Source organism: Ammospiza nelsoni, chromosome 3, assembly GCF_027579445.1.
Source record: "Ammospiza nelsoni isolate bAmmNel1 chromosome 3, bAmmNel1.pri, whole genome shotgun sequence".
Taxonomy (NCBI): Eukaryota; Metazoa; Chordata; class Aves; order Passeriformes; family Passerellidae; genus Ammospiza; species Ammospiza nelsoni.
Window position 1 is genome coordinate 8,243,275 of NC_080635.1, and position 24,645 is coordinate 8,267,919.

The following is a 24,645-nucleotide window of genomic DNA, read 5'->3' on the forward strand; positions in this document are numbered from 1 at the left end:
ATTTGTCAAGTACAAGACTGAACAGGTGTTTGAAAATCCCTGCCTGACTTCTCCTGGCAAAATCAGTATGAAATTTGAGGGACCATGAAAACACTGATTAATGAAGGAAGATACACAGACATTCTGATTGTGATACATTTTGATTATCTGAGGGAAGCAGTTATTTGAAAAATAAAATTTTGAAAAATCTCAGAATAATCAGGTGGGCTGGGAGAATAAAAAAACCATTTAGTTCCAATCCCCCTGCCATGGGCAGAGACATCTTCCAAAAGACCAGGTTGTTCCAAGCCACATCCAATCTGTCCTAGAACTCTTCAGGGGATGGGGCAGCGACAGCTTCACAAGGCAATATGTGCTAGGGCCTCTGAGTAAAGAATTTCCTCCCAATATCTAGTCTTAAATCTACTCTTTCATGTTAAAAACATTCCTCTTTGTCCTCTTGACTATCTCTACGTGAGTGCAGCCTGCAGTGGATGCAGCTCTGCCCCCCAAGACACCCTGATGTCTGACGGAGGTATTTGGGATGGCTGCTGAACTAAACACTGGCAGCTGCTGCCTCTGAATGTGACTCTGACTCCTCTCAACCACCATGTATTAACCAAATAAAGGAGATATCATATGACAGGTTATGTCAGGCCTCCCAGTTTCCCCTCTTGTCACTGCCTGGAGATGCCCACATGAAGCTCCCAGCCCTTACCACAAGAACTTGAACTAGCCAGCATGCCTGGCTTCACCACGCTGCTGAAGGGTTTTTGGCTTTCCATTTCAGAAATCTCTCATGCAAAGGTTTATTGGCATAGTGCAAGGTGATGATGGAGGCTAATGAAAGAGAATTTTATGGACACACGTGGCTGTGTAAATTTCTGCACATGTGCTTGGTTCCAGTTGTCTTCCATTTGTAGTGAGAACATCAGGCATGGGATGGGGGGTGGTAAACCCAGGATGGGGGTTGGTAAACCTAAAATGAGCCTAGCAAGAGTAACAGCAGCATCAAGAGATTGCAAAATTTTTTTCAGAGGTTTAGGATCATAAACACTGCCAGAAGAGTTGCTTTTGTTCTGCTTTTTCACTTTCTTTCTGTGTCTGAAACTCTGACTCCCTGTCCTTTCTAGGAGGGGATTGTTGCAGTGTCAGTGTTTTTTATTGTTGGATATTGTCAGCAGGAAAATTATAGTGCGAAACAGTGTTCAGGGGCAAACTAGGCAGAAGATATCTGCAACATTTACTAAGCTGAGCACCACTGCAAATCTTGGGAGGAGGTTTTCACAGTTGACTATCTAATTTTTTGGGAAGACTTACAAATTCAGTTAATATAAATTTAATTTCTTCCTTCATTGTTACTATGGGATGGACACAGGAACATTCAGTATACTGCCATGCATGTGGGAAGGGTATTATCCAAAACAGCTCCCCTGCTGTGCAGTCAATTCAAGTTCACTCTGAGATCAGCCCAATTCACATAAACAGCAGAATTTGATCAATACCAGAAACTGCCTTGACAACCAATTTATTCATGAGGCCTCTCCCTCAAAGATTCAATTCTTTCAGGTTGAAGCACAAACAAGCAAAGGGTTTCAGGTCTCCATGCAGGAGCTGAGGGCTCCTGAAGGGGAGGGAGCCTGGCAGATACTGCTTTCAATATCAATTCCCATTTCCAACTGTGCTCCTGCCAGAGCTCATTACCTGAACCCTTTGGCAGGTGGTTGCACACCAGCCCAGCACTCAGAAACAATGGGCTGCTGGCATGGAAAGCAGGGCTCACAGCCTTCTCTGAGGCACAAGACAAGTCTACACCAGGAAGACAGAAATCTCTGTATACTTATTTAAACTCTTCTTTTTTTTCCCCCTTTAATAGTCACTTGTTCCATGTGCTTACAGTTAATACACCCTTTTCTCTAAAGATGATTTTTTCCCCCTCTAAATTCACGTGCTGTTTACAAGACTAACACGAAGCTCTTGTGGTACCTCTTGGTACCTCAGCATTGATTTTAAAATTGCCCAAATATAGATGCTAGGCATCTGTTTTACAAATCCCCAATACATTCTAACAAATAAAAAGTCTAACCCTTGTCTCGCTCATCATCCTCCTTCTCCCTGTGCACAAGGTTTACATCTATTTCAACAAAAGCAGGCAACAATGCAGGCTTAGAAGCTGTAAGACCCCAAGAACTCAGTTTCTACTCTAGGCTGCCTACCTTAAGGATGCTTATTTCTCTTTCATGAGTCTCAAGGGGATTCTCCTGGCAGAGCCCTCAAGACCAGCCTTGGCATTGGGTGTGGGTCAGGGATGTCAGGTGGGGTCTGAACCAGCAACCTGGGCTCCTGCAATTGGTTTCTAGTTTAATAGAATTATTTAATTCTATTTAATAAAGCCAGAGACCCCCTTTGAGACAAACAGAAGAAATTAGTTGCGCAAATTAGTTCTGTCAGTGTAATCACATACTCTATGGTAACTTAAATCTTTAAAAAGTCCCCAGTTATAGAAGTCTTGTAGTAAGTGAGAAATCCTGACCCTAAGATCACTCCGAATATTTGAGGGAGAAAATATTTGTTGCCAATACTACAACAATCCTGAAAACTACTATTTTTACAGGCAAAGTGGCAATGCCATTATTCCCATCTGCTCTGCAATGCTGGGTGCTGCTGCAGAAATTCAAATAAAATACTATCGTGCCCACAGACAATGTGCAACTTGAAGAAATTCATTAGTTGTAAATTATTCATAAAGGAGTTGCTTCTACTTGTGCTATATACTTTGAAAAAATCACCTCTGTCATTATGCAATAGGAAAACCATGTTAGAGCTACACTGAACAATCCAGATTTCTCCAATCAATACCCACTGTTGTTTTGAGTTTAGCTGTAAATATGCTTCCCCTAATCTTGAGACTCTGAGAGAGTCGGGCACGTTAAAAAAGAATAAATCCAAATATCTCTGTTTAAAATTGGAACACACAATTTTTCATCTGAGTAACAAAACTAAACAAACCAACCAAACAAAAAAACCCTCAAAAAACAGACAAAGCTCTTCTGACCAACAGCTGCATTATCTTATCTGTCAAAACCAGTTCCCATTTCTTTGCTCTGTGAATAGCCAGAGTTGGTTTTTTCCTTTTTTCCAGTCATTTCATTGTACCACTTTGCTAATGTGACTGTCAAGCCTTCAGATACTTTGTTTACTGCTGTATTTTAGTAACATTATAAATGCTGCCTCATTTGGAAACAGAAGCTGTCTGTGACACAAGGATTCAGTTTGGCTCCTGTTTGATATCCATCTGGGATGATTGACCCTTTTAATTAGACTGGATTCCACCACATCAAATATTTGTGCTGCCTTCTTGCATGGCTTTACAGGTGTAAGCACCCAACCTGCTGCTCTTGGGGAGCTAAGAAAAAAAACAGCAATCCTTTTCCACCTGTACTTCATTTATGTTTGAGCTGGAGGGCAGTTTTCTCCCTTGTTGTCCTTCTGCAATGCGCAGATCAAGCCTGACAGTTCTGAATCTGCAGAATGGCACTGCCACCACCGTGGCTCTTGCTGTTCAGCCTGGCTCAGTAAATAACAAACAACTCTACCTGTTATATCAGGAATGCCACACCTCAATCAACCACCACCCTGTCCCCAGGAATTTTGCTCCATTCTGGATTTGTGTTGCCCCTTTGTTGTTAATTGGAGTATGTACCCTCCTTTTTGGCATTTTGGCTTTGTTTTCCAGGGTAACAAAGAGAGATGGATCTCCTTTCCCTCCAGTGCAGTGTGTGTCAGCTCAGCTCTCTGTGTTTGTGCACACAAATGTACCTAAAGGCATCATGCTGCTCCCAGACACTGCTGTTCCCAGCTCAAGCTGAATGGCAATCTTTAAAAAATACATTTTAAAAGTGTCTAAGATCTGCTCATCCCTATCCTCTTCCAGCTTTTTATTAAACATCCTGTTAGTAAAATCCCATTGTGCCTACCTGTGACAGCATTCACAGGGGTCTCAGGCTGAGGGAAGAGATGAGGATCTGACTCCATGTTTCAGAAGGCTCAAATTATTATTTTATGATATATATTATATTAAAAGTATACTAAAAGAGTAGAAGAAAGGCTTTCATCAGAAGGCCAGCTAAGAATAGAATAGGAAAGAATGATAACAAAAGCTTCTGTATCGGACAAACAGTCCGAGCCAGCTGTGATTGCCCATGTTGGATGTTTCTAATTAATGGCCAATCACAGCCCCACCTGTTGCATTCCACAGCAGCAGATAATTAATGTTTACATTTTGTTCCTGAGGCCTCCCAGCTTCTCAGGAGGAAAAATCCTAAGGAAAGGATTTTCCATAAAAGACGTCTGCGACACCTACCGTTCTCCAAAGGTGGGAATGGGAGGCTAGTGAGGGTTGTCACTCAGCAACACAGTCCATAAGATCCATACAAATTTTTGTATGGCACATCTAAAATCACTCATGTCCAACAGGAGCACTTTGTGTATTTTATCTCTCTCCAAAACCAGGATAAACCTGCATACAGCAGGTTCTTGATGAACGCAAGGTACATTGTTTTAAGAAAAGCCTTTTTGATTGTTTTTTTTTTTTTTTTTAGTTCTGGAAAATGTGTAAAAGGCCATGTCATTGTTTTCCAGATGCTCTTTTTGTGAAACCTCTCATCAGAGAAGAAGCTTGCAGCACAGAATGTTTGAAATGGAGCACCCAAAAAACTTCATCTCATCCCTCTGGCTGTTAACACAACTAAAATGTTGCCTGGTTGTGATCAAACTGTAGGCCACCTGTCCTGAATGGCTTCCAAAGCACTTATGCTCCATCCCTGCCTGCAAATAAGGCAGATAGCATGCTCAGTAGCATTATGACAAGTGAAGGGAACTGAAATTGTATGATTATTTACCTGTCTTTCCCATTCTGTCATTTTTTTCCTGCTGTTTGTGAAACTCATGAGTGATTTGTTTCAGTTCCTGCTCACTACCTGCCTCATCCCCAAAAACAACCCGAGCACAGCAGTAAGTGCAAGAGAAAGGCCACTGTGTTTTTCAGCGTCTCCTAAAAAATCAGTCAGCAGGCACCACCAAGAACAGCTTTGTGATTGCAGGACACTTTAGAGAGGCAGCTTTTCCTCTTCTCAAACTCTGTGCAAGGACTCAGTAGTAGTGGGCAGGCAAAAAGCCAGCAATGTGCATCAAAACTACAATAAATTCCTATGGACAAGTCGTCAGTCAGGTTCATCAGCTCTGACATCTATCATCACTGACACCCAGGTTCTGGGATTGATGAAATTTTCTGCTCATTTTAGGTGCATGTACAGTGGGCTTGTCTCCCACAGCACTTTATTCCAAACAACTCTTCTCCTTACACAGCCTCATTCCCACTGTTTGAGGAAGTCCACCCTGCTGTTCCTGGTCATTCTGGCAACTTTACAAGCAGGAGAACAAGGGAGCAGAAATTTACACAAGGTTTCTCATACATCAGACACTTTGTTTCAAAAGATAGTAAATTCAAACAGCAAGTTAGACCAAGGCTGGCTTCTGCCCAGATCATTACTGTGACATTGGGTAAAAACTGGAGCAACTCTTTCTGAAAGCTGACGCATGTTTTTCCTCAACCATCCTGCCTTTGCTCCATATTATTGAAAACTTCTCAAAGTTGTGTTATACCTCAGGATACCAAATAGAAACTGGAGGCCAAAACCATACAACACAGGGTCTGAACAAAAGTCTTTAAGAAAAAAAGAGGGGGGTAAAAGAGGAGGACAAAACTGTCTCAGTATGTTTCTTATCAGAGAATATTAAAAAAATGCAGGATTTTTTCCCTTTAGCACTGGAAATCATATCCCCTCTATCCATCAAACTATCTTTAACACAGAGGTTGTTCCAGATGCCAGCACACACGGGTCAGCATTTTCAACAATAGCTGACTAACGTTAGGAGCACTTTAAAAGGGACTTCAGATCCCTTTCTTCAAATGCTTCAAGCTTCCAGCAGCTCCATCTGGCTTCAAAGGGGGCTCACTTCATAAAGTGTTTTGGATGTGCTCAGCATTTTTGAAATTTAGGGCAACTATTTTGAATCCTGAACATGGACTTTAACAATCCATGCCAATTCTCCCTGCACTAAGGATAACACCACCTCCTGAATCTGTGCTTGGAAAGCTAAGTGACATTCTAACCAACAACCTGGCTTTTCCATTCTTTTTCCCTCGACAGAATTTGTAGAACTCCTAAAAAAACTGGTGTCTATCATGAAAACTAGCAGATTTGAGTCTAGAAAGATAACTATAATTTTCCTTGAAACTAACACCTCCTCAAATCCTCAGTAACACCTCCTCAAATCCTCTTTGTAACTGATGAGCTCTTTCCTTACAAAGAGCAGTCCTGAAGGTCAGCCAGGGCTGTGGGACATTCAGAAATACCACAGGCCACAGAAAACACTGAATTCCAGGCTGGCATGTTGGAGTACCCAGCCCTTCCTGCAATGCCAGCTCCCTCCTCTGGGGTGCCAGAAAACAGAAGGGCTTGTGTTTGCAATCTTAGCATCAAAATCAAGACCTCTACCATTTAAACCAGAGGAGAATAATTGCATTAGCAGCTGATAGTGGCAGAATCCTGTCCTGCTAAAGCAGGATGACACACTCTAAAAACACTTCCTCCAGCTAAATTCTTCAGGTTGCTGGATTCAGATTATGCTTTACAATTTATTCATAAGACCTTCTTAGCTTAGGAACTTGCAGACGCCCAGAGCCTTTCCATTATACATATTTCAAGTATTTTGAGCTTAGGAATAATAATAAAAAAACCCCCTGACATTGTGATTCCAGCCTTGTGTCAAAAAGCAGCAACATTTCCCCTCTTCTACTTGAATACCCAGAGCTGGAGGGAGGGTAATACAGAGTTTTTGCCAGCACACAGCACAAAGGTGAGAATTAGAGGTAAGAGGTATCTCTTAAAAATGCTCTCTAGAAATGTGCACATGGCCCAGGTCTGCAAGAATTTGCACAATAGTGTAAAGATTGTCACTGCCCACAGTCTCCACAAATACCTCGGCAGCTTTTACTTTCATGGGAGCTACTGAAGCTTTCAAAAAAGAATGCAGAAGTGTTAATCTCCTGGTGCAAGTGACTTCAGCCCTGACAGACATTTCCTCAGAGTCACAGATAAAACTGAAGGATTAAGCCATAAAGGATTAGGAGAGGTGTCACCTAGAATTAAGTTGCTGGCCTTGAATCTTGGTTTTGTTGGGCACTGAAAATAGAAAAATGTCACCATCTTAAAAATAAGCTTTATTGTATTTCTTAAAATATATATAAATATTTTTCAGATATATATCTTGATTTCCTGAGTAGGCTTAAAAGTCTAGGTGGCTCATAGTTGTGCAATTTCCATTTTTTTACTACACTTCAGTGCAGTAAAATACATCAATCTGTCAATCCAAAGAGGCCAAACAAATTTCTTTCACAACTGTGCACTGGATGTTTATGTATCTAAGAAAATACAGGAAACAAACACCTTGCATGGCTCTCTTCACACAGAACCTATTTTAAATGATACACACCCTAAAAGGGGAGGGTCTGTTAGAAAATTGGTCTTTGCCCAGAAAATTTATAGCTCATAGCAAATCTAGGTCTTCCCAACTTAGCTGCCCAGTTATTTTGATGTTGACACCAAAAAGTGGTCCATACATGAGATGTGCTTTAAGTTCAAAAAGTCTGTGACATTTCTCTTAACAGGTGTGGAGATTATTTGGGGTGGTAGGGAAGAAATAAGCCTTGTGCCTTAAAGGGGAATTTCAAGTCACCCTGGATATCTGTGACAATGGTGAGAACTGATTGAAAACCTCATGAGGGGCCCAAGCACTGATCCTCAGCCTGATAAAACCTGCCATAATTTGGAATATTGTGCCCAGCTCAGGCTGGAGACTGGCAGAAGCCTTGACACTGCGACGGAGCCCCTGCAGCCACTGCATTCTGCAGGCAGGGGGTGGTCCTGCTGTACAGGGAACCCACCGCAAAGGCACACGTGCCCTCCATGAAAATATTTATAATGAAACCTTCTCCTGAATCAAATTATGCTTTGTTTTTCCTGGTTTAAAAGAACAGATAGTATAATGGGAAATGTCATGTTTTCAGAGAGTCATGCAAACGTATCCTGTGAAGCCCAAGATTTCCAGAGAAATGTTGCTGGCTCTTGCCAGAACTTGAAACTGAAGCTGGCAAAAATTAAAGGAAAAATGAAACCCCCCCCCAATTTAAAAGGACATGAGTATTTTTCGATTTTGTCAGACATTTTCATGGAGGGAGGAACAAGAAGGAACTGCCTCTGATTTCCCAGCAGGATGCATTTAAGAATGTGTTTGCTGGGCATTGATGACACAAGCATTTCTGGCAGAGCCAAGCAAGCTATTTTTTAAGCAGCAGAGCTGGAGGAAGCTGGGTGGTCTCAGAGAATCCATGTATAGGACAGTGGTGCCACTGTGTTGGCAGTCCATGAAAGGGATGCCTCAATTAGGCTGATGAGCACACAAAATCATGGAATTTAGGCTGTGCATTCCTTGGATAAAGGAAACTGTGAAGGGCACTTTGCATGGCATTTCCAGTTTAAGTTTAGAGACTGGACTATACAGCAGTAATCATTAATGATAGTAAAAGTCCTAATTAATACTAATAGTACTAATAGGTAAAAAGATCCTGTTTATTCTTCTGTATATTTCCTATCAGAAAAATTTTTCACTTATGTTTAATTTCCTTAACAGAGAGCAATTCATACTCTAAGTGAAAACTTAACAGTGTAACCATTAACCTACAATAGAAAGCATAATGAAAATTAACCCAAATTTAAGCTCTCTAAATTCAGTTTATCTACTCTTCATCTCATGGCATATTTACTATAGCAAGCCTAAAAGTTCAGACCCATTTATTTCTGCCTGTCCTCCAATTTACAAACCCTGAATTAATGCAGCTCTTTTCACAGCCCACATATGAAAAAAAGGTGCAAATGGCTGAAGGAAATTATAAGAACTGGATCCCATGCCATGGATCACATTTTGTGCCCAGAATGAGTAAGCCTGTGTAGCAATGCTTTCTGACATTCACCATCACAGTCCAGCCCTTGGATCTCTGCTGTTGTGGCCATGTGAAAGCAGGTTTGCACTGCAGAGCAAGGCTTGTAACAAAAGGCCATCCCTCCCAAGGGGAGCCCATCAGTGATTTGAATATCAGGCCTCAAAAAAGGTGGATTTATTTAAAAAATTTTGCCAAGGGCTGCTAGCAGGCCAATCAGTTTCAGTGGGTGATGGTTTATAGCAACAAAACTGTGAAATCTCCAGAAACTAGAAACCTGTGAAATGTGGGGAAAAGAGCTGCCAAAACAAAATTCCTGGTTATATAGAGTATTGGATCAAAGACAAAGTATTTTGCAGAAACACAGCACCATCACAAACCTCATCACCAAGGCTTTGGGCATGCTGGGTCCCTCTGGTGTCCTCAGCCACACTGGTTGGGCCCTGCCAAGGCTGGACCAGCCCCCTGTCCCTTCCTCCAGCTTTCCTCTGGACATACCCTCCAAATTCTGATTTATTCCATGTTATCAGCATCAGGGGTGCTCAGCCAGCAGCTGGGGAGCCCCTCCTGCTCTGGGTGATGCCTCCTCAGCAACTCCCAGCAGCAGGGCAGGGAGAGGAAAATCCAGATGTCAATTCCAAAGCCTGCCCAGAAATTTGCAGTACCTGCAGTAGCTGCTCTCAAGGGTTTAGAGCTCAGCTCTTCTTTCCAAAAGCCTGCAGCAGACCCAACCACTTGGAGCTCTTGGACAGCACAGGGATACAGAAAGCATGGAGCAGCTTCAAGCTTTGTGCATTGCTGTCCTTTGGGTCCTGGGCTCATAGAATCATGGAATAGTTTGGGAAGGGATCTTAAAAATCATCTACTTCCAACACCCCTGCTGTAAGTTTTTTCCCAAAAATTTTTCCACCTCTCAGGCAATTAAGAGAAGGTGCAAAATACCAGAGAAATGGCATTTCCTAGTGATTCTTATAAAGAGAGTATATAACCAACTACTTTAAAGGCAGGCTTTGAAATGCCACTGGCTTGCTTTGTTCCAAGCCCAGTCCCAGGGAGAATGTCAGGTCACATAACTCATTTGTTATCTTTGTACAGAGGAGCTCCGCTAAGCGCCAGCCATCACAAAAATACTAACATTCCTTTTAGTGAAAAACAAATAAAGAATGAAAAATGCAACAACTGGCTTAAAAGGAAGCCAATTAGCACTTCAAGGATTGCCACGTGGTCTGTACACAGGGATGGTGATACCCTGGGGAGCTGTGCTCCTCCTCAGCCACAGCCTGAGTTATGGAAATGGAGGGAGCACCATTACAGAGATAACACTCCCCCATGACACAAACCTACACTGTGCATTTCATTTACACACACTCTTCGCATTTTATTTCCCTCAGTGGCTTAAAAAATGCCAAGAATCAGAAAGGCATGTGAAGAGCATTTTAATCTGCCCTTAGATAAGGCACTTTGCTCCTCTGGGCAGCGAGCACACAGCAGCAACAACTTCATGTACAACATGAAGGGAAGTGTCAGGGAGAAAACTGCAGTAATTGGGGTCACATCCTCTGTGGCTGCAAGGAAACCCCTCACACATCCTCCCCCATCATCCATGGACATTTCCATCTATATACAGCTAACCATTTTAATGATGTATAAATATTTATCTCCTGAGCAGATAAACTAGCAGGCATTTAATTCCAGTGATGCACACACCTGATGGCTGGATGCTCTCATCTACCTGTAAATGCAAACCACCAGCCACTGAATTAAATTGGGTGGCAAAATTATGTGACAGTTATCTCTGAGGTGTTTGGAATCCCACACAAAATCTGTGCTTCATGTGGTTAAGCAGCCAGCTCTCATGTTTTATAGGGAGGGAGGAAAAAAGGGAAAAAAGTTGTGCTTTGTGTGTTTTTTTTTTAAATCTCATTTGCAGCTGTACAGTTACAGCTTGCAGATTAGTAATAAAAGAGTGTATGTGACAATGCAGAAACAAACTATGTTCAATGTCAACACAAAGCAAGATGCAAATAAATTTTTCTGTTAATTAACCAGGCTTTCATTTCAACTGCTCTGATCTTGTAAATAAAGCTTATAAGCTAGTTTCAAGCAATTGTGGGAATTATGCAGACAAAAGAAAAAGAATCCCAAACCATAAATCAAAATACCTTAACTCAACGGTTTCCTAGAACTGGTTAGCTAATTCTATCTGCCATTTTTTTTTCAGGGGATCTAAAGAGATTAAAACAGGTCAAAAACAGTTATATTAATTATTTAGCTAATTATATTTGCCATTTTTTATTCAGGGGATCTAAAGATTAAACCAGATTAAAACAGGTTAAAAACAATTGAACTGGCCCAAGGGTAAGAGCTCTCAGGATAGTACCAGACATCAGCTGGTGTGACAAATCAAGGGGCATCCCTGAATGTTCTGAAAGACAAGAAGAGCTCGGGCAGAAGGATGTATGGATATGAGGACAGACAGAAGGAAGAGAGAGAAGAAAGAGCAAACAACTAAATAACACGGAATAACATTCTCCTGCAGCTATCACTTGCCTCTAAGGATTTGCTTTCCAAGCACTTTATTGAAAATGTTCAAGTCCTTAACTTATCTTCTGGGGGCAAATAAGGGGGCCTGAAATGCCTTAGGTTAATTAAGCATTGCTGAGATGTGCTTGATGAGATGGGGAAATACAAAGCTTTTGAAAGGGTGAAAAATCTCCAACCATCTGGCAGCAGCATTGAGAAGAAAGGGGAAAGACAAGGGGCAGTCTGCAGCAGGGAGGTACAGGACTCCTTAATTATTGAGCCACCAAGACCATACCACCCCAAATGCCTGCGAAAGCTCACAAAATCAACTCACAAGGCTCAGCAAAAACAACATCTCTCAGTAAGAACAGCATCTTCAGGGAAGCAAATGAGTGGCTTTCCCCAAGGTACATCTGCTAATTAGAAATGATGGGTAATAGACGCAGGTGGCGAGGCCCCCAGATGAGAGCAAGACTATTCCTGGTGACCTCTCTGCCTGTTTCTCCTGACTGCTGCTCTCCAAGGCTTCACAGATGGTGCTCTCTTTAAACTAATACCACCCTGCCAGCCAGAAGGAAGCTTCTGTTGTACTTGGCAGTACAGGTGAACAGCCTGCATTTAGGTTTCAAAGCAAATGCCACAGGTGTTCCAGCAATATGGCAAGCAGCTGATGTGCTCCAGCCTCTTCAGGCCTGGGTAAGGCTCAGCTGTGTTTTCTTACCTCTAAGACTAGCTAGAGAAAAATCACAACATCCAAAGGGCAAACTTCACACACACTGGAGCAAAATCTGAACTATCTTTGCTCTGAATGCCTTTGTCAGTTGTGAGGTGTGAAAGTGCCAATGTCATCCTGCCTTCTCCTCTTGGAGGATATGGGTATGTATCCAGCTGATTACAGGTGCAGGTTAGCAAGGAGAAAACTGGCTTCAACACCCCAAGCTGTGACCAAAGCTTTGCCAGAAAGCATTGCTGTGCTCATTCTCACTTTTGGAATGTGAATGTGTGCAGCTGATTTCCTTCCCTCCTACGTGCAGATCCTTCTCCAGTTTTTTCAGCTGTGTGCTGGAGATCTAGCTGGATTCACAAGCTGGGCAAGAGCAAGCTATATCTATCCTTGAATGGAAGACCTCATTACAAGAGGGAAATGGTTCTGGCAATCTCATACATTTCATGGCACTGCTGCTTCCAGGATCAGATATCAGCCTCAGGTCATGGCTGCCTCTGGTGGTTAAATATCCCATAGCAGCTGTGATAAGAACAAATGGCATTAACCATATTTTACAGCCAAATCTTGACATGAATATCTCTCCCCCAGGCTCCCCTTGAAAATTCTTTTCACTTTGGAAAGATTTCCTGTGTCTTAAACATCACACCTTTGACTTAGTACTGTTAAACATTGGCTGTGCTTCATGCCAGAGGGAATAGTTTCATGAGCAGATTTTGTGATCTCTATATGCATCCATTTCTAAGATAACTTGGGTTCCTTTAGATAGGTACAAGATGTATTTCTTATGATCTGCTTTTTCATGCTCACACACTTCAAGAGCCAGCTGGATCTGCAAGCAGAACTGAATCCAGGAAATCTATTTTATGCAATGATGGAAGCAGGCAATACTACGAATATTGTTTAAAGACTTTTTTCTTTAACTTTCTTTTCTTTTTAAAGCAAACTTGCCCATATTGCACTGCCAGAAGATTCAAATCCAAGCCACAAAAGCATCCAAATGTTTGGACCTTTACCTGAAAACCAGCTGTGCTCCAGCTGCAGGAGCCTGCATTACCTGTAACTCAGTAACTGTGTGGTTTCTGAGACATGTCAGTAACCTCCCAGTGACCTCAGTCATCTGCAATTCAAGACTCAGGTTTCTATGCGTAAGCAGATTTATGATGATACTGGCATTAAAAACATTGACAAGGGTTTAAAAAGACCACCACAGCTGTACCTACCACACACTGGACAGTCACTGCCTTGGAAGGCAGGGAGGTAAACAAAACCCACAGAGGATGCCAGCTTTACCAGACCAAGATGGGTGTGGAAGCTGTTAGCCACGCTCATGTGAGGGTAATTGTAAAATATCTGCTGTCCCAGGGAGCAAGTCCCAAAAAATGAGAGCACAGCTCTGGTCTCTTTGGTGATCCAGCTGTTTAGATCAATGTGAGCACCAGACAGGAGCTCCTGGTATGTAAAGGAAGAATTGGGTGTGTGGGTAAGGACCACAGCAGAACACCATGGATCTGAGGTGAGATCACAAGAAGAAGGGTCAAGGGCTGAACTGAGGTGTTTTGGCAGCAGCCATGCAAAACTTGGAGCAATGACGATCTGAACCCCAGTGAGGGAGGGGGACCATGCCAGTGCTTACTCTGCCCTCACACCCTCTTGATCAGAGCATGCTGGAAATAAATCTGAATTAATGCTGGAAGGGTTCCACCCCTGATCCTTGTGTCTTAGAGATTCCTGCAAGACAACCATGTGGGAAGCCCCTCTCATTGCTGGGACAGCACCAATGAGAATGTGTCACCTGTGGAGACCTTTCAATGCTCAGAAAAGAGCAAAACAAGAAGGAGTGAAGCTGCTGCACATTCATAACAGCAAGTCCTCCTCAGTTTTCTGACCTCTCCAGACCAGCTGGGCTGGTGGAGGCACCATACCAAGGTATCAGCACCCCACAAAGGGGATGATGCTCAGACCCAGCTGTGCTCCCTGCTCAGTCTGTTAGCTTCCTACTCATCTTACTCCTAGCTGGGATAGCTGGAGGAATCAGGCAAGTTAATTTCCTCAACTTGAGTTCCTGGAGTTAGGCATTGATTTTTCAGCATATTGACATCTTATTTTGAAGCACCTGAGGTATCTCCATTTGTTCTCATTTGACACCTTTGTGCTACATTTCAGGCTGTCAGACTGTGAAAACATGTCCAGCAGCTGTGCTTTATCTGATGAAACACTGTGTAGCTGTAACTGTGATAGCATTTGGCCACAAATTGGGAATCTCAATGTTTTTCAAGCTCTGATACAGTGAATTTGGCATCCTGACCCCCTGACTATACACCATTGTTAGCTGTAACCAGGGGGCAATGAAGAGACTACTGACTTTTTCTGCTCAAAATCCAGAACAGAGTTTAACCAATTTTTCTGTCCAGGTAAGAATGGTATAGCCTCTAAGTGACTGCATATTTCCTCCACAGAGAAAATGCTGAATGTGTAGACATGCTGCCTTTCAAGGGTTGTAATGTAATGTAAGTATTGAGAGGTTTTAGGATGATGTAAATAGAATAAAGGAGGTTTTGGCCTCTGATTACTGGCACAGTGGCTGCAGAACAAACAAACAGTAAAGGAACATCCACAATGGGGAATAATGTGTCAAAGGGCTTATATACCCCAAAATTTCAGTGTAAAGACCCTGCAACAGTGAAGCAGTAATGAAGGTCATCTTTTGGTTGAAATTTGCTGGCTGTAGAAAGCAACAGATTTTAGAGTTCAGGATAGAAGTCACAAGTCTGAACATGGGAGGAAAATCATTGGCAACCGTTTCAGCAAGGCAATCAAGTGTCAATCAAGTAAATAGATTACAAGCATTGAAGCATGTGCATAGGTAAGTAAGAAAACCCCACCATTCCAATACTCTTCATGTTTCTCTTGGATCTCTAAAACAAAACTAAAGTGTTTCTGCATTTGCCCATAGACTGTCTGCAGCTGCAACTCACAGTCCATAATTCAGAGCACTGGTTTAGTTGCAGCTAAGAGCACAAGCACAGCACACAGGAGTGCTCCAGGAAAGGCTCCTCAGAGATCATGCAAGACCCCAAAAAAGGAGATTTTTTGTGAAATAACAGAAAGTCCCCAAGAGCTGTATTTCTGCACCAATGTGTTGGGATGACCCTGCTGCCTGATTCAGATGCAGCTCCAGAGATTAGGAGGGAAGAGCTTTCTCCCTGGTAGATCTTTCAGAGTGGCTACAGACAAGGTCAGGTTGGGCTGCTGGGTTGATACTGAGGGCCAGGCATGCTGGTGATGCTGACCTTGCATGCTCATCTGGAGGCAAAATGTGATAAAAGCCAATGAAGCAGAGGAAAACTCCTTCCAGATGGCAAAACCTCAAAAGAATGCTCACCTGTCAACCACATTAGGAAAGGGTGAGGGGACAGAAAACCTTCTGCCAAAAAGTTACGGGTAAAGTGCAGAAAAAAGGAAGAGAAAATGCAGAGGAAAGCATTATGCTTCAAAGATCTGAGTGAGATTGAGTGGGATTTTTCCTGCTCTGGGTCAGCTGCAGTGAGAAAGGTTTCATCTCAGTTGAGTTCATGCACTAGCAAAGCAACCTCTGCTTCACAAGGCTGTACACACATTTCCCTTCTTGTACAGCTCTGGCCTCCCTCTCCAGGCACAGGAGGCAGGGACACCCATGAAGCCATGGTGTACCTCACTAGCAGAGCCACAAGTGGGAATTCACAGAAAACAGAACAGAGCTGAATCAAAAAGTGTGTCTCTTGATCCACGTGACAGTATGGAGTGAGTAAATGCCACCCTTCTCATATGAGAACAAGATTTACTCTCACCACAGCACTAGGCAAAACTACAGAAATAATCAGGGAAGTGAAAATGTTCTTCCACTCCTCAAAGAACAAGCCACAGAATCTTTCAATCCTAGGGCATATGGTGTTTTCTTTTAATTCCTTCCTGTTCTACACTTGAGAAAAAAAAAAGACAGTTTCCCAAATCATACCTTCTCCACTCCCACTGGTTGTGGTCTCCACACAGTTAGGACTGGACTCCACTCTATTTTATGAAAATCCCTGGTTAAATGCAGTTTGTCTCCCTTCTGCCCTGAGTGTGTGGCCATTTGAATTTTTGAAACAGCTACAACATAGTGCCACAACCTGGGCAAGGCACATCCATCCAAAACCTAAGCACGTGGGAGCACAGAATTTCCAGTTCCAGAGCCAGCTCAGCTGGATGAGTGTATTCCATCATAAACAAACTTTATTAAAAGAGGTAAGAATCTAAAATTTATCAGTGCTTAACAAAACAAAGACTCCTTTTGTAGAAGATGGCACAAAGACATAACATTTCTCTGTGAGGGACCAAACTGTTTCCTGGTGAAATTGCCTGCACTCCTTTGGTCTGCTGCACTTATTCTTAATTAAGATTGAATTTCTTACTGTGGCACGCAGGAGCTAAGCTCACTGCTCAAACAGATACCTCTGTAACTGTACATATATGTTAAAGTGGTGCCTTATCTCTAAGCTTATTTCCAGAAATACTGATGGCTATGATGCCATCTGTATCAGTGCAGCCCTACTTTCTCAATATGTTACAGGACACTGTTTCTGAGATGTCAGATACTCTCCCATGTTCCTTTCCCTCATTCCTTGGGTGCTATTTGAGATAGTTTCAGATTGTTTGAAAGAGAGAAATGTTTTGTTTCCATAAGGCAGTGCTGTCTCTTTGTGAGGTGAGCTAAAACCAAAGCATGGTAGACTTAGACCCCACAATTTGGAATACAGATTCTATTTTCTCCCCAGTTTTCATATGTGAAAAGGGCCTTATCAATATCTTAAAGCTCTTCAAGACTTGTAGCTCACAAGTAAAAAACATACAATATCATGTAATACTATTATAAACATATGAGGACTAAGAATGACATCATAGCATCTGCTTTTCACTGGGATTTAATGATTTCATTTTTTTTTGGCATTCCCAACATGGAAAATCAAAATGAAAATGGCACTTCAATAGATTTCATTAAAAATATACAGTTTCTCCTCCAGCATCTTCAAGGGTTTAATTTCTCTTTCATATTATTTTCTGTATATGGAAAAGCACTCTAAAGCTTCTTTCACTTGATTTAATGCTGACTGTGATTCAATTCAGTGCTGTAACATCAGTTAATTAAACTAAACAAAGGCTGCATTGTCAACACTTTCAGCAGGAACAAAGAGATGAAATTTTTAAATGCAATAAAAATTGATAATTCATAATACTATTTCTATTCTGCTTACTGTAAATGAAATGAAGAAAACAATCAAATAGAGATAAGAAACCTTAAACACTATCATTGTTATAGTATTGCCTATTGTTGTTTTCCTGTTTTCTTTCCTTTTGGCTTTTTTGTTTTACCCCAGTAACACAAAGTGACTGTGACAGCAAGCAAAACGTTTAAGCTGAAAAATTACTTATGTTTTCTACTTTCTAATTAGAAAAGTACACAGAAAAAACCATATTTTTCCTTGCAAGGGATGAAAAATAATTGAAACTTCTAATTAATCCTGCACCACCTATTTTTTTATGCACATGCAGGTTGGAACCTGCTATATGGAGACTAATGAAAAGAAGCAGATTCCTTCTGTGGCAGGAAAATAAATACAACTTTTTTCCCCTCAAGAGACTGAAATCAATATCTAGAGCAGACTACTGACAGTGTAATAACCACCCTGACTGCCAATGCACAGTGCTGCACAGCATCCTCAGGGAAGTCCCTCAGGAAAGCCCTGCACAAGATCTGCATCCCATCTGCTGCCCCTTTAGTGAAGCCTCTTTGCCGATGTAAGAGCTTGGACAGCTCCCACTGCACGAAGCCCCCACACAAACAGTGGGGCCAAAGCCCCAAAGCTCCTCTTCTGCAGCCTGCAATGTATAAGCAGAGCAAAGGGGAGGCAGGGGGGAAACCCAGGGCACTGGGAATATTCCTCTGTCTGCTCTGGGGTGCCCTGACCCCCAGGACAGCACTGACTTTGACCCTCACTCATGGAGAAAGTTTCCTAAACTCCAGAATGGACCAGAATCCACTAAGGTGTGAAACAGATTATAGAGAGTAGTGTGAGTGTATCACTTGGTGAGAAATTTGGTTTTGGGATTTTGAGTATGTTGTGGATGGAAGCAAGGTGGAGGGCACAGGGTGCTGTCCTGAGTTTCTTCTTCATGGATTTGGGTGGCATTTTGTAATTGGGCAGAAAAGTCTGCATTGCAGCTCTTTGGGATCAGTTATTGGGTTAAAAGTGAAAATAATCAGAGTGTCAGTTCTTAATTGGATAGTTTAGTCTTAAAAGGCCTTGTAACAAGAGATTGTTGCCATTTTGTGCCTTGCTAATGAACCCATGGTTGTGAGACTGTTTTACTGATAACAAATAACAAACACCTGAGTCCGAACATGAAATACCATCTCAATCCAGACCCAGAGAAACCAACAACTGGTATCCCCACACAGGTAAGCCTCACCTGGCTACTTCCATGAGGCATAGAAATGATGTCCTTTTCTGCCACAGCTATAATGCCTTCAGGAGGGCAGAGTGCTTGATACAGACCAAACAGCCCTTGGACCACCACAAACTCAGCACAGGGGGCTGGCAAACATAATCTGGTCACAGAATGTCCTCAGCTGGCTGATGCTGCAGCTGAAAAGTTCACTGGAGTTTTGTGAAGTTCTCAAGAAAATTAAGGTATGTAAAGAGAGGCTTCAGAGGTGAGGCACCTTCTAGGATTTCCATTCCTAATCTCTCTGCACACCTCCCAGCAGTCCCACCTCCTGCTTCCCAACAGCCCATATCTCTGCATAGCCTAGAGCTTTCAATTCCCATTTGCAGCTTTCTGGTTCCACAGCCTTTCCAGCATTTCTGCAGAAAAGCCTAATGGTGCACTTTTCTTTTGCTTTGCCAAACATCAGCATCTGTTAGAATAGGATTGTAAAGATATATTTCATATTTAGCATCTGCATATGCTGTAACAGCCCAAAAAATGGCATCTGATCTATTCAGTATGGGTTCTTATCAAACACCAAATGCACTGTATCTGGTTCAGGATATTTTTTCCTCTCCTCTTTGAGCAACTGAATAAAAGAAGTTGGAGCCTTTATACTAGAAGTACTCTAGAAGCTACAGCAATCCAAAGTATTTTTTTCTTTCCAAACAAAGTGAAATTACCTATTTAAAGATTCTAGTGAAGGCTTTTATATTTTTTTTTCCCAAAAATGTCTCATATTTCCCACTTGAAGAATTAAAGGACTTTGGTTAAGCAATAAAATTGCCACGAATAAGTAATAAAAATGTCAGATTTGTCCAAAAAAGATCTTTCTCAAGAATTCTTTCATTTCTCTATAGCCACAATGTCATTTTGAAATTTTTGACTGTTTGATAACAAAGTCATTATTCTGGCATTATTTATGACTGTACCAATGCATATAAAAATCCTATAAATGCCTGAGACTGGAGCTGTAAAACATGAGAGCTCTTTTCCCCAGGCTTTGGAATATTTAGTTCTCTCCAAGATCACACCATAAAATTATCACTCCTGCTAAAGCAAAATGGACAAGAGAGGAATGGACAAAGTGCTGCCCACAGAGTTACAGGTTACAGCCATTCATGTTACAAAGACTGCTGAGCAAAACTGGGCTTAGCTAGAACAGAACTTGGCAGACTTCAAACCTGAAATTAGGCAGACTTCAAATTCAGAGTGAACAAGCGCTGATCAGAAGATTGACAAAGGAAATCACATGTGCTGCAAAGGATGGAAACCTCCCCCAGCCTGCCCTGACCTCATGGTGAAGCCACTCTGTTGCTCATGTGGAGAAACATCACATGTCAAGCTCAAACAATATTCCAAATTGGCACAAGGTGACAAAATATTTCAGCCCAAATAGACAAAAGACAAAACAGAGAAATAACAGCAATAGCTCTTCATTTTCTAGTGCTCTGACAGAAAACCTACCCCTTCAAAGAGTTAAATGACTTCTAAGGGTGATTAGTGAGGGAAATCATCATATTGAATGTCTCAATGAAGGGAGACAGAAAGAGAGGGGAGATGACAGAGGTGAGAGTGGGCTCAGAGGAGAAATTGGCGTATTCACACAAATATGAGATTTACTTCCATGTGCTGCAAATTGTGTTGTGGAATAAATGTGCTGATTAAACCTACAAATAAGTGCTGACTGCATGGTCATTACAACACAGCAGGACCACTTCCAAGTGTACAGATAAAGGCACTGCCAAAAGGTCTGTTAAAACTGTGAACACTTACCTAGCCAGCAAATAGGTCAGTGATCACCACTTGCTCTGGTTTTTAATAAAGGGATTTGAGAATATTCCCCAATCTTATAAGAAACATAGATTTTCATTATTTTTTTTTGTGAACCAGAATGAGCGAATAATAGTAGCTGGAAAAAAAATGAAAAAGGCATCTTAGCTTGCCTTTTTTTCTTCAGCTGCTCCCTCTTAATATATAACTTCAGGTTGCAGTAGGAAAAAAAGAGAATAAATTGGCACATGTGATATTTTATTACTGATTTTGGAAAAAGCAACAGCAGGTTTTTATGAAACACACAGTGCCTCACATTGTTATATTCTTTAGGGAAATCTGGCTGGGCTCTTACTGCTGGCAATGGGAGTTAGGAGTGTGACTGCCAAGATTTTGATTCTTCATTCCTCTGGGCTCCCAGCATCCCAGAACCTTGAAAGCACCAGGATCTGGGACTCCCTGGGAATTCACACTACAGCACGACCCTGGAGCTGTGAAGTGAAATGAGCTACACAGAAGGGACCCTGCAAGCTTTAAAAAACCCCAAAACACAGAGATGAGCTGGCAGTAAAATTTGCACAATTAAATCCGAAGATAACCTGTGGTTTGTCAGAAGTTCATGTAAACTGAGACATCTCTAAACCATCAAGAAACAGACATTTCTTCCACGGAAAACAACACCATTGAAAAACTTCCTAGCACGCTTCAAAGCTGCAATCAGTAACTGAGCAGAAATCCAGCTTAAGGTCGGAAAAGGGACTTTGTTGGTACTTTAGTGGCTTACACAGCTCCAGTTCTGAGGACTGAAGGGATTGCAGATGACTCCCAAGAATCTAATGCTCCCAGTGAGACAGGGAGGAGAGAGAGGCAGCTACATGCTACCCTTTGCTCTGGGATGAGTTTGAAAACAAGCACAAGAAAATCTCATGTAGAACAGAAAGACAGGGTAGTTTGGAATTTAGTAGTTGCTACATTTGGCTATGCATATAGATCCAGAATGGGTCAAACCAACTAAAGATCCATGAATTTCTGTTTAACAGGACTAGCAGTCCCACATTAGCCTTTCCCCCAAGTTCTTAAAACAAAAATACAGTATTTCATCCTATATCAAATGTACTGTGTGTGCTGCTGGAAAACTTTCAGCTGAATTACTTTAGGAGGTAGCACTCAGGTTACATAAAATAATATCACATATTAAATCTCTTTTTAATGCCAGGTAATCTCCTTCCATTAAGAGGAATCTCTCATTGGGAAATACATATTATTTTACCAGTCTGAACTTCAGCTGATTTTATTTTTCTTACCTCTTTTTGTCCAGACCCACTTCAGTTTGTGTCAAACTTTCCAAACCCATGTGGTAGAATTTGTGCCCACCAGAACAAGAAGCAGCTAGCAAGATGAGCTATGAGGGTGCTTAGACCCATGAGAATGAAAACAAGACAAGGGAAAGGCTTTCTTTCCTTCTCTGCTCCTGCTCTGCAAGGGCACCCATTTATTTTTCCTGTGCCAAAGTCAGTACCTTTGGAAGAAGCTGGACAGAATATTTATGCTGTTGTCCTGCACACAGACTCAGCACATCTTCTCTTATCATGGAACTTACCAAAAGATCACTTAAATTGATGACACTACTTCTATGACTTCAACAAGCTTTGGATCAGATGAATCCTGCACAGTATCAACACCTGAGACCCCAGGTAGGAACAAGTTCCAAAATACTTAGCAAGAACTTTTTACTTAGTGTTTGAAACTTTTAAATCAAGGGCTGGAACAGAAAAGGTGCCAAGAACAATCCTTTTCTGACATTACCTGCTTTTCCTTAACATTGCATATTTTAATAGTAAGTAGCACAGATGTTGAAATACAATCTCTCTTCTGAGACCTAAATGACAGTCCCTGGCTGTTGGGGACACTAAAGAAGTAAAGAGGAGAAAATATGCAAGTAATGAAGGTACATTTTTTCCAATTTAGTTCTGATGATGCATAAAATAATATGTAAATAATTTCTATTTGGAGGAGATTAACATAACAGCATTGGTATTTGCAAGCAGAGTCAGCCTGTACTGTATAACCTAGGTTTGCAGCTGAGGTAGTGTTTACCTGAATTTGAACACAAAAATTCTATCAATTCTACCTTCACCATCATTAACACAGCACAAAACCAATACCATTAACACAAATGATAACAAGGAGATGTGATTAGTCTCAGCTTGGATAGGCAATTAAAACAAAAAAAAAAAAAAAGGGAAATATTGTTTAGCTGTATATGAACAAAGAGGTTCTATCAACCTGGCTTTGCAGTGAAGAAAATTGTCAATATTGCTAACGCAGGTTTGCAATTAAGTTGGTGTCAATGTGGCTGAGAAAAGGACTTCATAATTAGGACAACATAGTTAGTATTGACCTGAATTTTCAATAAAAATCATGTCTGCATTTTAATTTGGAATTGTAAAATTCATCCTTGGGCTCTACAAATGACCAAAAAATTAACTAGCACTTACTTTAAAATTAGAGAATTATTTACACAATACATTACTTTTTATATAACCACATGCCTTTACAAATGGTGAGATGATTGCAGGGTTCCCAGGAGCATCCAACACTTGAATTTGTGCATTTCTTTGCAACAGCATTCCCAAGGTTTTAAATACTTTACCCCCATAAAAAATTACTGCTTCAGAAGACTTTGCATTCTCACTAAATATTGGTTTCTTCATTAGAATTACTAGTTTTAGTTAATCTTTGGTTAAATCTCTATTAATGACCTCACAAATAAGTATCATACCCATTTATTTAAATACTCAGAATGCTTCTAGCAAATGTGATCACAAGGATACTTACATGGACATAAATTGGTTGTTTAATCAGCATTATGGGCTTAAATGCAAAAAACCAAAAGTGAGGAGAGCATTTAAATGCCACTTTAGAACCTGAGTGTGCACTTTTTTGCTTTGCTTCCTATTGAAATCCAAGTCCAATATATCAAAACTCCACTCAAAGATAAGACAAAAAAAGATTTTTCCTTAGGGGGAAAAAGAGCTCTTTTCTGTGCCCTTTCCATGTTTCCTCACAACAGAAAAGGATAACATGAATCCTGCAGCATTCTCTGTCTCAATCTGCTTTATAATAAGCTCACCTCCTTCTGCTTTTCCTTCTTCCTTTTCCTCTGCACCAAGTATCAAAGGAATCTCACCTTCTGTTGTGCCTTCTTGGTTCAACAGTGGATCTGAATAAATTTGATAAAAAGATGAATAGTGAGGCTTTTCAGAATGGACATGAAAGGACTGACACCCACTAGAGACCTAGGCATGAAAAACACTGGCAGAGGAAAAGGATCTTTTCCTCCATGAGTACAAATAAAAAAGCTGTCCAAGGAAATCCAAGGGGCTCTAGTTCAGAGCAAAGCCTTGGAGATACTGAACTTTCTGGGATTTAGGCACAAAATCCCCATGTGCCTACTCCAAACACGGATCTTCACTGGGACTCACTGCAATCCCAGAGACACACACAGTCCATGCCCCACCCCTTGATGTGCTGAAGGCCAGGCTGGAAGCAGCTTTGAGCAACCTGCCTGAGTAGAAGGTGTACCTGCCCATGGCAGGGGGATTGAAATTAGGTGGTCCTTAAGGTCTCTTCAATCCCAGACATTCTATGATTCCATGATTCTACGTTAGTGTTTTTGCTTGTTAATCTTGCTTTTGATCTCAAGACACAAGGAGTACCTTCTATTTCCATGCAGGAATCTTGGGAATCTTCCCCAGTTTTTATCTCCTCATTTGCAGAAACATCCTGTTGTCCTGTTAATACGACAAACAGAAAATGGTACCAGGATGATGCTGCATGCAGGCAGTGCTAAATTCATTAAAACAGAACATGAACCTTAGACACAGCATGGTATTCTAAGCCAAGTACTGCTTTTTTTTTTTTTTTTTCTGGTAAGTGAACCATGTTGAACACATTTTATATATGAAAATACCACTTAACAGTACTAAGCATTAAGCTAGTTAGATAGCTGTTCAAAACTGACCCTGCAGCACTTAGAGTATTTCTACTTTTGCAGCTCGGCCTTGACACTGTTTCT

At 41.4% G+C, this 24,645-nt stretch overlaps 1 protein-coding gene across 4 annotated transcripts in view; it reads right to left on the reverse strand.

Moving 5' to 3' along the window:
* The window catches only part of MACROD2 (mono-ADP ribosylhydrolase 2), an 850,453-nt gene that overhangs the window by 12,252 nt on the left and 813,556 nt on the right, over positions 1-24,645 (reverse strand). For all 4 annotated transcript variants that reach the window (XM_059467312.1, XM_059467311.1, XM_059467310.1 and 1 more), the window contains 2 exons: positions 24,287-24,361; positions 23,701-23,790 (listed from right to left, as the gene is read on the reverse strand). In XM_059467312.1, the coding sequence (XP_059323295.1) occupies positions 23,701-23,790; positions 24,287-24,361 (165 nt within the window). The remainder of the gene's footprint in view (positions 1-23,700; positions 23,791-24,286; positions 24,362-24,645) is intronic.